A 17,695-nucleotide genomic window follows, 5' to 3' on the forward strand; every position below is an offset into this window, starting at 1 on the left:
ATGGGCTGGGCTTCCATGTTAATGGTCTGGGTGGGCTGGGCCTTCCATGTTAATGGGTTGGGCTTCCATGTTAATGGGCTGGGTGGGCTGGGATTCCATGTTAATGGGCTTGGCTTGAGGATTATTGGGCTCCGATGGCTTTGGTTTGGTTATCTTTTGGGTTTGAACATATATGATCAAACGTTCTGATGCACCTAACAAGGAAGCCATCTCATGCACTACACTATCACTATCCAACAATATCAAATGTCCATCACCGGGTATCATGGCATACAACCACAAATCTTCCTTCTTTTCATACGGACCATAATCCATTGCATAACCAAGTATCTCAAAAAAGGATAGCTTATCAACATCTAACTCTAATGAAGTAGTTTTTACATTACCAACATACCTTACGGTTCGACCTCAAATTTCCCACCTGTCTTGAAGTCGATGATAATATTATCACCCATTGTCAGTTTTGCTAGGGTTTGGAGTGAAGCAGACGAAAATGAAGAAATTGGGGCTTGATTGAGGAGAGTGAAACGGCGATCAATCGATTAAGGAGAGAATTAGGGTGAGAGTGAATGGTGACTGATCAATTGATTAAGGAGTGACGAAATTATTAGGTTTTAGTATATTACGAATTCCATGTCATCATCCTCGTTAATTTAATCTATATGTTTTTTTTAATTAATATACCAGTCAGCATCCCAGTCAGCCGGTTACGTGACAACTCAGCCGCCACGTCACAAAAACTAACGGCCGGTTAAGTTTCCGTTAATTTTCCACCCACATGCGTAGTTGGGATTATATTTTGTCATTTCGATAGTTGGTCCTTATATTTGCCAATGGGCCATAGTTGGGATTATATGAGGCCAATATTCCTTAAAAAAATGTAAAGAGGAGCCTACAAGATATTTTATTTTTAAGGGAATTGTGAAATATTAATTTTTAGCAGGGCCTGATTAATTTTTTGGATGACATGACATCTTTTCATGTCTTGTTTGCATATTTTGAGAGGGGGCATTACTTTCCACTAATTTCCAGAACAAGTATATCGGTCTCTGGTGTGATTGTGACAGTATATAACAATTTTAGTAACTTACACTGAATTGTCAACAAACCTTTATTCGTGACAGTATATAACAATTTTAGTAACTTACACTGAATTGTCAACAAACCTTTATTCATGTCACATGCTCCTTTGTTTAAATTATGATGATAATCTTTTCCTCAAACCTCCATTATAAGTACCAACATTGTTGTCACAAGAAATTAATTTAAACCAATCTATCTCTATATATATCTGTCTTCAGTGGCAGCTCAAAATACTCTGTCAACAATTACTTCATTTACTCACAAAACGATTTCACAGCTCTTAAAACCTGGCGATTTTCATACAACTTTAGCACATGATCATACACATAAGTGGACTGTTACTTCCTCAGATCGACTCAAATATTGTTCTAAGCCTAATGAATCCCTAGGCAATTGCATGAGCAGACCACCTCTGCAGGTACGTACTTATAATGTCTTTTTTGTTCTCATGAAAATCAAAGTGCGCATAACCTTGGCATTGTTTGACCACGTACTATCATCCTATGAATTTAGCGAATTTTTTGTTTGTATTAGTAGGTGGTTTAGGATTCAAGTCAACTACGCAGTTTCAGGTGTTTCCCTAAAGTACTTTTAAATTTTGAAATGTATGCCACCGTTTTTTTAAGTTAATAAGCTAACACGGAAAGTTCGTTTGGGTGACAAGAGGACTCCATAGTTCACCAAACATATATAACTCGATCGACCTTCAGTCCTTCACAGTTTTCATCTCTAAACTCTATGGATCGTGTGCCACCCAAGTTCACTTGTAGTTAGATTAGCGAACCACCTAGAATACAAGGGGCCGTACTGCAATTAGTTAAAGTATGTTTAGTTATGTTTTAACAGTATCTGTAAAGTCTAGAGGCTAGATGTGTCAAGATGGAAGATTACAATTTCCATGTACATATGTCAATTTAGGATTGGTGTTCGTGTAGTATAAATAGGGTCAATTGTTGTATTCAAGATTAATCATATTAAAGTTCAATCAAAGTTTGTTTTGTTCAATTCTTGTTCATCTATTTCTTACTATCAAATCAATTATAGAGATCATCAATTGGGGCCAACAGTGGTATCAGAGCATCAGGATTTTTGTGATTTGATAATCAATTCAAACAAGTGGTGATCGAAGGTTGTGATTTCCGACAAGAAGAAGACGGCAGCGGTGGTTTATTGTTGCCGGCGATATTTTCCGGCAAAATAAAAGAAAAAACTAGCGACGGTGGTTTGGTGTTTTCCTGCCACTGATTTTTCCTGGCAATAAATTGACAAAGGTGGTGGTTGTTTCTAGTAGAACAGGGGCAGCGGTGGTGGTTATTAATTAGGCCATTGAGTTTTTCCGGCAATGCAAAATTCCAGTGATCAGAAACAACGATGGTATTGAAGATTAGGATAACGTTTAATCTGTTCTAACAAAATAGGGATTTTGTTGTAATTTCAAAATTGAAACGGGAGGCAATCGATGAATAAGAAACTAGTAAAGTTTGATTCAAGAATTATTGCCAAGTAATTCAGATAAGTGTTTTTCCTATTCCTTGCTCGTTTGATCAGATTGGTTAGATAAGGAAATAGAAAATATATTTTTATTGTTGTATGTGGTTTCAATTGGTTAGATAAGGAAAGAATGAAAAGATTAGTTTGTTGTTTTGTATTGTTTTTCTATCAAGAAAACAGGATTACAAAACAAGGGGGATTTATTTGCTAGAGAAGGAAGAAGGAAAAGGCCAGTTTGTTGTTTTGTATTATCTTTCTATCGAGTAGAAAACGGGATTACAAAACCAAGGGATTTTTAATTGTTAGAGAAGGAAAGCAACAGTTAAGAGATTTGGTTAGGGGATTAAGATCATTAGCAGAAGGCATGTTTGGTTTGATAAACATTAGCGGAAAGCGGGATTGGTTATCAACGCAGCGAGATTAAGCAGGATCAACGCAGAGAAGCAAGTTTTATTGTCAACGTAGGGAAGCGGGATTGATTGTCATTAGCAGAAGGCGGGATTGACTATCATTAGCGAGGCATGTTTGACTTTCAACGTGAGACAGGTTTGATCAGAACCAATAGACCAAAGAACCAGGCTTGTTTTCGGAAATATTGTACAAGTATAATCAGTGGATTACTTTTTGGTTGAATACAAGTTAATCAGATTAGTACTTGAGGGAAAAAACGTTTGCCAAAATAGGGAAAAGGAAGACATGGAAGATGGTTCAATTGGAAAATGTGTCTTGGAAGTTACTATTCAGAGGCGCAAACGGAAAATGAAGGATAAACACATGAGCATTGTGGTTGTAGAAACTCAAATCGGGAGGACTTTGGACATGGACGAGGGAAAGGCAGGATGCCAGCGACAGGTCGAGGCGATGGTGGAGTGCAGCGGGACAAGAGTCACGTAAGGTGTCACAAATTGAACTTGGGCATTATCAGAGTGAATGTCCAAATTGGGAAAGGAGATATGAGGCAAACTTGGTTCGGGACGAAGACGAGGAACCAATGTTGCTATAAGCGGATCTTGCAGAAGATGATCATGATTAAGGGGTGAATGTGGTGTTAATCACTCATCATCAGAAGTACAAGGGGCCGTATTGTAATTAGTTTACTTATGTTTAGTTATGTTTTAATAATATTTGTAAAGTCTAGAGGCTAGATGTGTCAAGATGGAAGATTACAGCTTCCATATACATATGTCAATTTAGGATTGGTGTTCGTGTAGTATAAATATGGGTCAATCGTTATAGTCAAGATTCATCATCTTAAAGTTCAATCAAAGTTTGTTTTGTTCAATTTTTATTCGTCTCTTTCTTATTATCAAATCAATTATAAAGATCATTAATTGGGGTCAAATTTTTTCACCAAACATATATAACTCAAACGACCTTCAGTCCTCACAGTGTTCATCATTAAACTCTATGGATCGTGTGCCACCTAAGTTCACTTGTAGGTAGTTAGCGAACCACCTAGAATACACGAACTTTCAAAATACATAGAAAAACTTAGCTTAATCCTAAACCATCTATTAATTAAAAAAAAATCACAAATTAACACAGCATGCACCAACTTTTCCATTTCATATATATATATATATATATATATATATATATATTGTTTTCAGTTTTCCTGTTTTTATGTTTTAAAATAAACTCTTTGCAAATCTACATTGCAGTGCATGCCTGAAGACACTGTTGTGATAGAATGTGTTCGGGAATTGATCAGCAATGATAATAATGATGTCAAATTTGATGATCTATTAATGGTCGATTCTCTTGAACGGCTAGGACTTGATTATCTCTATGAAGATAAGATCAATCTAATTCTTGAAAAGTGTTACCTTCAATTGATTAACAAAGATTTCCTTCAACATGGAAATCTCTATGAGGTCTCCCTATGTTTTCGAATCTTAAGGCAGAAAGGTTTCTGCGTCTCGGCAGATATTTTTGAGCAATTCAAGGGAAAGAATGATAAGTTTGTGGATAATCTTAAATATGACATTAGAGGTTTGATGGAACTATATGAAGCCTCACATTTATGTATAGATGGAGAAGACATACTCGATGAAGCTGCAACATTTAGCAGCCATATGCTGCAAAAAGCACTCAATTTTCTTGATGACAAAGAATCCCGAATCGTTAGATATACACTTGAAAATCCAAACCGAAGAAACTTCACGAGCTTCAGTTTACTTAACTCTCCTAGAGACTTTGACGCCAAAATCTTAAAAGAATTAGCAGAAGTGGAAAGCAGGATGGTTAAGTCCATTCGCAAGACGGAAATAAATGAAATCTTAAGGTGCAATTCACAATAAACTGGTAAAAAAAAGTATTGCGGAATTAAGGCAAATTACTGAGGGATCTCTGACAGAAAGCAATTACACCAAAGATTTTAGCTTAAAGTAGGTCGTCGGTGATCACTCAGTAAATTCCATGATTAGTGTATCGCAAATGAGATTACTCATAACAAAATTGCGAAAGCAACGACCGACATATTTCCGTTAGTAACCACTTTTACGGACAGATACGGGCTGATGGTGATACTCCTTTGGATATTCTTTTAGCATTTGTCTCTTTTATTTCCCCCTTCCTTTTATCCACCTAACATAACATGGCTTTGAAATAATAATAAAATATTGCCCTTGTGAGTTGTGACTACTGACTAGTGACAAGTCATCTTGTCATCATCGACGTTCTGCTCATATATTGATAGTTGTTGTCGGGCAATCTTTAGTGACCAGGCACCCCACTCGAATAAGCAAACACTGTCACACCGTTACTGGTGGGACCTTAATTTTCATGGCGTTTGCAAACGTTTGACAAAACACTACATGCTTGCTGAAGATCATGTTTTATTTGTTTATTTATCGTATGGACGAATCAAACACCAAAATCTCATATTTATTTTATAAAAATTAACTGAAAAATGAAACATAAAGTTATGTAGGTAAACATGTATATGTAATTATTTATGTATGTATGTGTGTGTATAGTACACAACTACACACGTTTATCTTCTTTTTCTATTGTAGGTGGTGGGATGACCTAGGGTTGGGGCAAGAATTAAATCTTGCAAGGAGCCAACCTTTAAAGTGGTACATTGTGCCTATGGTTTCCTTATCAAATCCGACCTTGTCGCAGCAGAGAATCGATCTCACGAAAGCCGTCTCTCTCATTTATATCATAGATGATATTTTTGATATCTATGGGAGCCTTAATGTGAACTTACTTACTCACAGAAGCAGTCAACATGTACGTAACATGCAACACAACTTATAACATCATTTCTACTTTTTTCATGTTAATTTACTTAATTGTCTTCCTTCCAATTAATATATGTTTGCTGCAGGTGGGATATTGGCCCTGTAGAGCAACTCCCATACTATGTGAAGTCGTCATTCAAAGCTTTATATGTCACTACAAATGAAATTGCGCGCAGAGTTTATGAGAAACATGGATTTAACCCCATAAATTCCTTACGGAAGTCGGTATGATATATTGTTCATTGTTAACTACAGATTTAACTTAATTATGAAATAACACAAAGATAAAGTCATTACGGATTTGAACCCACACCGGCCACTTTTTTTTTTTTTTGGGGGAGGGGGGGGGAACACAATACCACTTGCAAGTGATGTTTTTATTATCCAACTAGGTTAGGTACCCGTGTAATACACGGGTTGAACAATGTTAACTCTGTAAATAATTGGAAGATAAGTGAAATAAATAGCAAATAAAGTTACAATTATAATTCACAAGCACATAAATAATTCATAAATCTTTAAAGATTTCATTGTATACGGCATTTGATATTTTCTATAGTCCCACATATCACACGGGTTAATAAAGTAAAGTTACAATTATAATTCACAAAACTCTAATGATGCGGATGTAATGTCCTCACAAATTTGATTCACCCCACAAACAATGCTGCATATTATTTTGGATAAGCTGTCCACAACTTTATGCTCAAAATAGTACCTAAAAGTTTAAAATGTTAAAAAATTTAAATAGAGACCACAAGATAAAATGTTTGTACTAAAAAATTCCATCATTTTCAAAGTGTATGTACATATTAAAATTATATAGGGTAGTGGTTATATCAAAAAGCTAACACCTCAATATTCTTAAAATAGATACGTATCGTTATGTTCAACTATTTGTAACTAAGAATTTCCACGTTATGTGAAGTAACCATATTGATTTCAAAATGCAAAATTTGGTCATTTTGACTCAAAAATCTAAACATACATTAAGTCATTATGAGTCTAAAAGTCACTTTGACCCCAAAAGTCAAAACCATACTAATTTTGAATTGTGATTTATGACCATAACAAACATGAGCATAAAAAAATAGCCGTCAACCAGAAGCTGCAAATTGATAATTGCATTCTTTGCTCAGTTTTTTGAATTAAAAGCCATTACACTTTTAAGAATAGCCTAAATTACAAATTTTAAGAATAAAAAACGACGATCCCAAATTTAACCTTCAGATTGGTTAAAAGTTTATCACACACACATATATGTATACAAAGGCAAGTGGAATGATGAGTCAAACAGGTTAAAAGTACTATAACAAAATATTGAGCGTGAAATAATCAACAACAATATGTTTGACCCGTGTGTGCAAATTTATCAACAACAAATTTACAAACTACAACAATAAATTTATAAAATATATCTAAATTAGTAATGGACAATCTGGTTAAAAATACAACATGTAATAATCAAGTGTGTATAACCTCCTAAAGTGTTTTACTAAAATTTTGGATCGCAACTGTAATTGTACTTTTTAATTTTATAATCATATCTCAGGTACACTAATTGCTTGTGCAACACAAACTAATATATTATATGTTGAACCCATCATATGTTTTAGATGGTCAGCATGGATGCAACTAAAGATTAAAACAAAAACCTGAAATGCAGCAACAAAAAGGGAACCATCATTTGAAAATTGTGAGCAATAGAGCCTGGGTGGTGAATTGTAAGACATAAGCTAGAAATGCAGCAAAAAAAGGGAACTTTCAACTCTACACTAATATATATATTTGTTCTAAACCAATATATAAATTGAATGTTTTTCAAAACTTACTGGTTTGGAAGAAAGATTAAATAAGAACAAACAAACATGGTTCCAAACAATTGGAAGATTGATCGGAAATTTCCAAATGGTCCAGAATCAAACCTTGTCCCTTCAACTCTGACATTCTCATTATTCACCATCACAAATTCATTAGAGTTATAAATAATCTCAAGGCCTTTAATGGAAACCACAGACTGTTATGTTTCTTACATTCATCACCTGAAATATAATATGCAACCTGTTAGATTCGAAAGAAAATAATAAAATTGATCTTTACTATACCATCAAGCAATCATTGATATGTTAATTGAAATTTTATCATAGATTAGTTTTTACAATGTAAATTAATATTTACCGAATAACTAAAATAATTACCTTAATCGTTCGAGCTGTCAAGTCAAACCAGTGCTCATTAATTGGACCAAATAAAACAGATCTCAAGATCTGCAATTATCAAAATTCTGACATCGAACTTCCCCTGCTGGGCATAGCCAAATTAAGAGAAACCACCCCTAGATAATTACTGTGGATTAGGGTTCGTTCTCAAATAGGTGAATTAGAAAACATAAAATTGCAAATAAAATAACATACCTTCCTAGCTTATTCGCGAATCCTTAGATGATGGGAGGTTGTTCATCGATTGAACATGGTAGCCAGATTCAATTCCGAACCCAGTTGTATATCCAGATTGAATTCATTATATGATGTACCGTTTATTGTTGAACATCGATAATCATGAGCCGTCTATTAAGAATCATGGATGAAGAATATACAACAAACATAACCCTAATTATGAAAAGTCTTGGCTGGAGAATAAGAATATTATTTTATAATATTAATAACCCGTAGAAAATTTAAAAGGATAGGCGGGAAAATAAAATTTTAAAGGATTGATAACTCTGTCCCATAATGGTTTCCTTTATTATATATATATATATATATATTTAGATATATTACTTCTACAACACTTTCCAAAACAATTTTGCAGTGGGTGACACTGCTTGATGCATTTTTGGTGGAAGCAAAATGGTTTGCTTCTGGGCATATTCCGGAGTCAGAAGAATGGGATGGTCAGTTCGGGTGTACAGGTTTTCCTAGTTCACATGTTTTTCCTCCTTGGTGATGGTGCCAACAAATAAAACGTGAACCTTGTTAACAATGATCATGGCATTGTATCATCAATTTCAAAAATTTTGCGTCTTACAGATGATTTGGAATCTGAACAGGTTTAAATGTTTATTCAAATTTTTATGTTTGCAATGTATTAGATCCTTTACGAATTGCGCTAAACGTACCTTGTCCCTCTCTTTTGACATTTTGCACTTCCTTTCAACTTTTTAAGGGATATGTTGAAAATCTACAGGGTATGTTTAACCAACCCATTTACTAATTTGTATGTAACTGACTCGATATATGATCTTTCTAACAGGAAGAGAATCAAGACGGCCATGATGGATCATATGTCAAGTGTCTCCTCATGGAACATGAGTATAGTACTAGTAATATTGCCCGGGAGCACGTCAAGATGATGATTTCAGCTACATGGAAGTGTTTAAACAAAGAATGCCTCTCCCCTAACCCCTTTTCGGAAAATTTCTTGAAAGGCTCTATAAACTTTGCACGGCTGATTCCATCAATGTACGGTTACAAACACAATAATTCATTTGATATGATAGAAGACTATATCAAGTCTATCATTTGAGACAATTTTATATACTAACTATTTTAGTTAATACAATGAGTTGGAGATGTTATACGGACATGCTATATATCAGAACACAAAGCTTGTGTGTGTGTAGAATTGAAAAAACACTTAATTTAAGGATTTTTCACATTCTCCTATTCTTCTTATGAACAAACTTTAGATAATAGGGAAAAAAAGTGGTAAATATTGAAGTTTCCGTCTTGAAAGAAGTTTCGTAGGTAAAACTCAAGATCACGTTGCATTTTCGTTATAATATACTTGACAAATCTACTACTCGTAATCAAACAACCATGTTAGGCATGATTAAGGCAATTAAACACCATTATGATATTGAAAAAGAAAAAAAAAAGTCAAACTTCAAATCAAAAGTCAAAACAATTCCGTCGACCAAAACCTCAAAAACTGAATCATTCACAAGCCCTATATAACTTTCTAGGACTAATCTTTATTCGCTGCATTCACCATATTCAAAATACATAAAAGAAGACGGTTATTGATCAAACCTAGGTATTCTCAAAAGGATGGATTTAATTTGTAGCCACAAAAACATCTTTTGCAGCAACTATAAGGAAGAGCCTCATTAACACCAAGATCAAGCTTCGGGTCATTTCATGGTGAACATAATCCGCCAGTATCTCTTCAATACCGTTATTTATATGCCAAAATAGAGCAAGATTTGGCAGGAAAGTTGAAGAGACAGTCGAGCCCATGCCCAGTTTAGCCGCCTACAAATGCAAAAAAAAAAAATAGTAAATAAAACAATGTGGATTAATACAAATTTCTTTGGGCGTTCCAGAGTAAATGATTTAGAAGCTTTATGCATTAAGAATACAATTTCGGGATTTGCAACCCACCATCTGGCCCGTTTATAGGCCTGTAACGAGCCGAACAAACACGAACAGAGCGTGTTCGTGTTCGTTCGTTTAACTTTAACCGAACAACTGATCAACAACGAACAATTAAACAAACGGGGTATTCTTGTTTGTGTTTGTTCGTTAAGAAAGTGAGTGTGTTCGTGTTCATGTTTGTTTATGTTTGTTTGTTAACAGTATAAACGAATGCTTCACAAACGCAACTGAAAATATATAGCATAACTGAGTTAAAACCGGTTAAAAGTAAATGTGAACAATGATGTGTTGGGCCTAAAAAATTATTAAAACTAGACTAGACTGTAAGAAGCCTAAAAAGTTTAGGAGTAAACTAGCGAGCGTACACAAACGAACTTAAACTAAACGACCATAAATGAACAAATGATACTTGTTCATGTTCGTTCGTTTAACTAACTGAACAAAAAAATTTGTTCCTGTTTGTTTGTTTACTAAATAAGTGAACATAAAGTAACTTTACGGCAAGTGATTCATTGAACGTTTGGTTCGTTTTCAAGCCTTCCTGTTTCTTTCAAATTAATTGACTAGTTTCTGTTTTACCCCCATCTGACCAGTTAGAGATAAAACATAACCAGAATCAACGCATTCATAAGTAAACAGGTTCGGTCTTACATGATTCCATTACATTGTCATTAATAAAAGATACTTCAGAAATTTGAAAAAAAAAAATTAACACGTTACCTGAACCTATACACTTAGCCATATCATCTCATTTTTTTTTACAATTTTCGTTTGACGGTAGTATATTACAATTAGAAAAAAAAATGGTTGAGAATTAAGTCTGGTAGTTAGAAACAAAAGATTTAAACATGCACCTGTGGGGCATTTACAATGGGAGTACTTAAAACACTTCCAGCAACAGCACCCGATGCTGTAAAATAAGCAGGGGCAGTGTGTGTCCTTTTGACCGAAGTGTTGACTATCTTTTCTATTTTAGTAGGTTCTGTTTCAAGATAATCACATTATGAGTACCAAAACTTACAAAAGATTGATTATACATAAATTAAGCAAAAATAATTTCATCATACAAACATCAAATGAAAAAACAGTATTCAACATATATTGAATATTAAAAAAACTTGCATGGTTTATAAATTATCATAAGTATTGTTATGAGTTACGACGCTCGAAAAAGCATACCACGGTATGTAAAGAAAGATCTGCTCCATGTTTGGGTTGGAAAATCTGTTTTAGGAGATGATACAACGTCCCTGTGACAAGAAATTGTTGTAAATGAAACGTTGGGTTCAAATGTTAGGTCAATAAGGGGGTGTGCTTAATCTTTTTTATTGCAACAGTATAATAATTATATGCTAACTACAATAATATTTTTTCATAAGCTACAAGTTAAGAAAGTTTTCTTCAACACTTATCTTTTTCCATAAGATCAACAACGAGAAACATATGAAGAAATATTCAATAAAGGAGATACGAAGATTAATAGAATATCTCTACCTCAAGGGTTTTGAATAAACAGGAGCACCTGCAATCATTTAAGTCATGCATCATCTACTGATTTATGTAAACAAAATCCTGAATTTTCGGTGTGAACAATGGATACTCATGTTTAATAGAAAACAAACCTTGATGAAATCCCTGTACCAATATTGATTTTCTTCCGAATTCCTGGCACAATTACACATGATAACAACAAGTCATCATCATCATCATCATCATCATCATCGTACTCAGTATATCCCACCAATAGCAATGCTATGGTAGGGTCTGATGAGGGTAAGATGTAGACAGCCTTACCTCTATCCCATAGGGATAGAGAGGCTGCTTCCGGTGAGACCCCCGGCTCGATAGTAGTTTTGCATCAAGCCTTGGACATAAGGCACATAGCACTCAATCATCGGGACACCGGCTGATTGGTGCATGTGCCCTTGTCTTTCGGCTATCAACGCCACCACATGATGCCTGATTAACCTTCCGCCACTTTTAACGTTATTTTCACGAGATTAGTAAGATAACGTCAAAATTAGTGCAATTTTACTTTTGCCCACCCGAGGGTTCACACATATATACATTATATGCGCGCACCGCAAGCAGGGATCAAACTTACTTGAAAGCTAACTAGTGCACATAAAGTAACATCATAAGCTAGAGAATAGAGACTTACTTGAAAGAAACGTCACAAATAAACAAACTTGAAAGCTAACAAGTGCACATGATCAAACTTACTAGGAGAAACACATTTAAGCATGTTTATGTTACTTTCTAATTTCTATTACTGTGTATGAAATGAATAACATAAAGTAACATCATAAGCTAGAGAATAGAGACTTACTTGCTGTAATAAATTACAGAAAGGGTTGGAGACTCATCAGATAAAACATACATATAATTAACAATCAAAACTTCACAGAACTAACTTTATTATTATAATATAACATACATGAATCAAAAAAGTAAAAACCGAACTACCTCAAGCATTGGGATACCAGCAACATATCCTCCTCGTGATGCAGGTTGGGCCCTCTCTATTGACTGCGCAACATTATAATATTTTATCATGAATATATCAATTATGCACATAAGAATGGCAGGATACATGCATAAACATGGATATCCAAATCTAATGATTTAAAGAAACCTTAAATAATCAGAACCCGAATACTGGTTTAAATGTGCATCCAAATATAAAAACAAGCAATGAATGGTGCAGAGTGCAGATAAGCATGCATACATTATTGAGCAGAGACAAGGCTTTGCGTCTGATGGCTGCACTCATCGTTATCCTTCAAATGAAATCCTGACTGCATAACATGAACGAAGTTAAAAGCAGAGATTTCAGAATAAATCTAAAAATATACCAAGTTAAAAAGCAGAGATTTTAGTTGATCTTGTAATAATAATAATAATAATAATAGATCAATTTTGCATTCAGGATGTACTAATTAATTACTTTAGGGTGCAAATGGAAAAACAACAAAAGAGAGATGGTGGATTTGATAAATAAATAATTACAGTTGCCCTAATGTTTAGGGTTAAGCGAATCAGCAGCTAGATTTGATTTGATTTGATTTGATTAAACAAACAGCAGAAAACACGATGAATCAATCGGAGTTGAATAATAATAATAATAATACCTGGTAATTGCGATGGAGATGAATTGAGTAAGGAAGAATGACGAGACAGAGAGAGAGAGAGAGACACCCAATTTCATCCAATCCTATTCATTTTTTTATTTATTTGTGAGGTATTTTAAAAAATAAAAATCGGAGGAAAATAAAAAAGGATGTTGAAAAAACGACGTCATTCTACCGTTATGAGAGGACCGTAACACTTACACAAATTTCGTGGTGGGCTAATGTACACGCACTATTAACATGGTAAGTGTGCGGATTGAAAATTTTTGAAAAATTGAAAATGACATTTTTGTAATTTTTTTAAAAAAACTCTATAAAGATGATAAAAGGTCTCAATTCAACCAAAAAATCATATTTAAAGTGATCGTTCAACGAGAAATTTTTATATCAAATGGTGAACAAAATACTCTTCATATGTATTTTGCATTGCGCTTATTAATGTTATGTTTTGATTGTGAGTTGTGACATTTATTATGTATTTATGTTTTATGATCCTATGTTTCTAAATCTTTTCACGTAAAGTGTATTTGTTTTTTTAGAGTTAAGGTCTTTCTAGAAGTAACATTTTTATTCTTTAAAAAGAGGTATGATTTGTCTAAATAATCATAGTTTTTCCATGTCTAGGATTCTAGTATTCTACTGGGTATAGTAGTGTAATCAATACTATAGTTAGAAGTAGCGTAATTGTATTTGAGTAATTACTTTGTACAACTAGAGTTTTTATCATTGTAGTCAAGTGTAATTACGTTCGTTATAAATAGTTTAACTACTTGTACAAATAGAATAATTATCATGAACTGATGATAGTGTAACTACTCCAGTTATAAGTAGCATAATTAACCACGCTTTGTTATTTACAACACTTTAACCTTGTTTTTTCCCTTTGGTTTGCACGATAATTTTACTTGTATTTGATCCAAACCCTCCCGCTAAAATGATGATATAAAGTTAGAATATGAATATATTCAGATAAACAATATCTTCATAATATAAACCTGGTATTTGCAAAACTTATTTTATTTTTACTCACACACAAGTCCTATCAAAATGGTGAGGTGCACAAATCGAGTTATGGGCCTTATGGCTTAAACTGATTCGATTTTGGTTAAAGATGGTCAACCAGTTTTTGTTCAAGCCTGTTCGGTTTTGAAATCAGCTTTTAAGTACAAAAATGTAACGGAGTTAGACTTGTCAACCGAGTTTCTCACGCCGACATTCGGTTTTATACCGGAGCATGAGATTTTCATAATCAATACGAGTTTGGATTAAACCCGGTCCGGTTAACAAACTTTTAGATGTTCACATCTTCCAACCTTTCACACACTTTGATTATGTGGCCCCCGGGCCCTTGTAGTTCAATGGGGTTAGGTAAAAGGTAAGAAGGAAAATATCCAATTTCCGAGCAACAACCATAAAGTGGAATTCGAACAATTTATAGGTTCAATTCAATTTTTTATTCCGACAACAAATCCTCAAACATGTCGATCGCTAAAAGAGGGCTTCAGCAGTACCTGCTACAGCTTCAACAGCATCCACTAAGAACAAAGGTGCTGACTTTTCTCGATCTACTTCATTTGTGTTGATTTCAAGAACTGGGTTTTGCTTATTTTGGTGAATTAGAAACTGGGTTTGTTTCATTTGTTGAAATTGAACTGTTTTTCTTATTAATTTTGTGGTTTTAGTTAAATCAAGAAATGGGCTTTGTGGTTCTTAGTTTATCATGAATTGGGTTATAATTTGTGCGTATTTTAGGCTATAACGGCCGGAGTATTATCGGCGATTAGTGATATAGTTTCTCAAAAGCTTACTGGCATCCAGAAACTGCAAATCCGTCGTCTTATTCTCAAAGTGGTATGATCTCATATATTTCATATTTGTTGACTTTTTTGAAGTCAACTCGTTGACTTTATTAATCATGAAAAATCTCGGATTAGAGTGATCTTAGTTTAGCGTGTATGGTTGTTTATGGATGAGTGATTAATATTGGGAAAATATGCAGCTTTTTGGGTTTGCATATCTTGGACCATTCGGGCATTATTACCACATAATGTTGGATAAGTTGTTCAAGGGCAAAAAGGACTCGAAAACGGTTGCCAAGAAGGTATTATATTAATCTTTGAATATGGGTATAGATGGAATTTAGAATCTTACAACCAAGTTATGTGATTGTGATTCATGGTTGGCGGTTTCATCTTGCAGGTGGTGGTTGAGCAGTTGACATCTGGTCCATGGAACAACTTGATCTTTATGCTCTACTATGGGTTTGTTATTGAAGGTAAGATGCTATTGCTTATAGTAGTAACGGTTTGAATATTTTGTTATTATGTGACACATGTCATGTTGTTTTGTGTACAAGAGAGATACTAAGTCATAAGTAAAGTCTGACCTTAAATACCACCAATGCGAGTTATGTCATAATATGCGCAGGAAGGCCATGGATCCAGGTGAAATCCAAAATCAAGAAGGAATACCCTGCAATACAGTATACAGGGTGGACGGTACTACTCTATTTCCATATTTATTGTTACTTTTAAAATTTTGTAACAAGTGAATGATATTTATCAACCAATCTTCAGTTCTGGCCGGTAATCGGGTGGATAAACCACCGACACGTGCCGCTGCAATTCCGTGTCATCTTCCAAAGCTTTGTCGCAATGTGCTGGTACGTGTTTTCAGTTTATACAATAGATTGGCAGGTGTATTTATTTATGCTGCTTTATACCATTCTATGGTGGTAGACTAGTGAACTTAAGGGTGTAGCCGAACCAAGCCTAAGCTCATTTAACTTAAGAGAGCTCAAGCTCTGCTCATTCAGAGCCCTATTTCTAAAGCTCGGGCCTGTGTCTTGAGCAGTTTCAATCTCGAGCCCGGATCGGGCTTTGCTCGTTTATTATTTAGTTATTTATCTCTATTTATATTTAATTTGATTTATAAATCAAATATAAATTTTACATATCACATAATATATATTATTTAATTATGTTATCATAAATTTGTATGTAGCATTCAAAATATTGTGTTAATATATATTAACTAATTAACTAAATTATATATATGAATAATTTAGTTAATTAGTCAAGCTCAAGCTCATTTATTAAAAGAGCTCCAATATATGTTTGGGCTCGGGGTCGTTTTAGCTCGTGTTGATTCAAGCTTTTAGTGAGCCAGTCTTGAGTAGTTCATGAGTGGCTTGGCTCGTTTACACCCCTAGATGAACTAGACTAGTTATCTTTATTCTTTAATTCAATTTTTAGGGGTATATTCTTGAATTTAAGAGCAAGATCAATGACAATAACCAAAGGTTAAGCAAATTTAAAGGAATGTCTCTAATAACATCTGCTGCTGCTGCTGCCGCTGCCTCCTCCTCTGCTATTATGTTTAAATTGGTTTTGTTTTAGCTCGTAAGTTATTAAAAGTTTGTTTATCAATATTTTCTATCTTATTTTTATCTATCGGAATACGCGAACAGGAAAACGGGTTTCCGTCCCATTATCTTGTATCTTGATTATTAAGCTAGTGTCGAATTAAAGCTATGTAATGTAACAGTGACTGTTCTAAATCAATGATATGGTTAGATTTTATGCTACATTGATTACTCTTGCGACTATATATGCCTCCTAAATACTTAAAAGCCAAGGACCAGAGTGCAGCACGTTCGATCATTTGCTTATTTAAGCGTATATGCGAGTAGGTCATGAATGTGTGGTGAGTGTGCTTTTGTTTTATTTAGGATGGTAGTTATCCGGTGAAATTTTGAAATATTCTGTCATTAATGTTCCTATCATAGCATCGACCCGCCCGCCACTTATTTGGCATATGCATGTTGGTCCAAAGCGTTATTTGTTGGCCTTGAACATCTTTGTATGAACATAAACCTCCCTCTTTGATTGATGTTACATTTAATGTTGGCACTCAGCCTATAAAAATGAACCGAATAAATGAGTGAAATATGTTGGTGTTTGTTCGTTGTTTGTTAAGAAAATCAATGTGTCTGTGTCCGTGTCCGCATATGTTCGTTTGTTTATATCCTAAACGGTTCATGAACGTAAGTGAACAAAACAAACACAAATGAAAGAGTAAGGTGCATGTCCAAACATCAACTCTTATTACATAATATCATCTCTATCACATCCGCGTTTCGAAAACTAAACACATCTAAATATTATTACATAATATTAAATTCAGTAAAAGACAAGCTTTAAAACAATATCAAATCCCTTAACATTTTGAGTTTTGACATTCAAGAAATTGTTGAGTCAATTTTAGTTCCAAGCCCAAGTTCGTTTGTGTAAACTTTCGGTTTTCAAGATCCCTTGGGAGTTTGGTAAATCTCAACCCGCTAAACTTGTTTAGCTACAAAATTGTT

General features: G+C 34.2%; 2 protein-coding genes and 1 pseudogene across 2 annotated transcripts; 2 read left to right on the forward strand and 1 right to left on the reverse strand.

The window, feature by feature from the left end:
* Positions 1-967: 967 nt before the first annotated feature.
* Positions 968-9,347, forward strand: LOC143625854 ((3S,6E)-nerolidol synthase 1-like; annotated as a pseudogene).
* A 349-nt stretch (positions 9,348-9,696) lies between these two features.
* LOC143625855 (uncharacterized) lies at positions 9,697-12,754 on the reverse strand. The gene is made up of 6 exons (XM_077096082.1): positions 12,665-12,754; positions 11,821-11,863; positions 11,693-11,720; positions 11,378-11,448; positions 11,053-11,180; positions 9,697-10,075 (listed from the first exon to the last, which is right to left on the reverse strand). The coding sequence occupies exons 1-6, from the start codon at positions 12,752-12,754 to the stop codon at positions 9,878-9,880; spliced, it is 558 nt and encodes a 185-aa protein (XP_076952197.1). The 3' UTR covers positions 9,697-9,877.
* A 2,025-nt stretch (positions 12,755-14,779) lies between these two features.
* Positions 14,780-16,686, forward strand: LOC143625791 (peroxisomal membrane protein PMP22-like). Its single transcript, XM_077096034.1, has 7 exons — positions 14,780-14,876; positions 15,082-15,180; positions 15,329-15,430; positions 15,529-15,604; positions 15,757-15,827; positions 15,906-15,991; positions 16,584-16,686. The coding sequence occupies exons 1-7, from the start codon at positions 14,808-14,810 to the stop codon at positions 16,633-16,635; spliced, it is 555 nt and encodes a 184-aa protein (XP_076952149.1). The 5' UTR covers positions 14,780-14,807; the 3' UTR covers positions 16,636-16,686.
* The last annotated feature ends 1,009 nt before the right edge of the window (positions 16,687-17,695 follow it).

Source organism: Bidens hawaiensis, unplaced genomic scaffold (assembly GCF_021521415.1).
Source record: "Bidens hawaiensis isolate Kalapana, Puna unplaced genomic scaffold, B.hawaiensis_p1.1 tig00004242_1, whole genome shotgun sequence".
In the NCBI taxonomy this organism is placed as follows: Eukaryota; Viridiplantae; Streptophyta; class Magnoliopsida; order Asterales; family Asteraceae; genus Bidens; species Bidens hawaiensis.

What these genes read in the sequence shown, in the direction of transcription:
- LOC143625855 (XM_077096082.1), bottom strand. Translation starts at nt 12,754, where the DNA reads ATGATAAAATATTATAATGTTGCGCAGTCAATAGAGAGGGCCCAACCT. An exon ending in GGTACAGGGATTTCATCAAG is followed by an intron (nt 11,721 to 11,820) that starts GTTTGTTTTCTA and finishes AAATGATTGCAG; the next exon opens with GTGCTCCTGTTTATTCAAAA. An exon ending in GTTTATTCAAAACCCTTGAG is followed by an intron (nt 11,449 to 11,692) that starts GTAGAGATATTC and finishes TTCTTGTCACAG; the next exon opens with GGACGTTGTATCATCTCCTA.
- LOC143625791 (XM_077096034.1), top strand. Translation starts at nt 14,808, where the DNA reads ATGTCGATCGCTAAAAGAGGGCTTCAGCAGTACCTGCTACAGCTTCAA. An exon ending in GTCGTCTTATTCTCAAAGTG is followed by an intron (nt 15,181 to 15,328) that starts GTATGATCTCAT and finishes GAAAATATGCAG; the next exon opens with CTTTTTGGGTTTGCATATCT. An exon ending in CTATGGGTTTGTTATTGAAG is followed by an intron (nt 15,605 to 15,756) that starts GTAAGATGCTAT and finishes TAATATGCGCAG; the next exon opens with GAAGGCCATGGATCCAGGTG.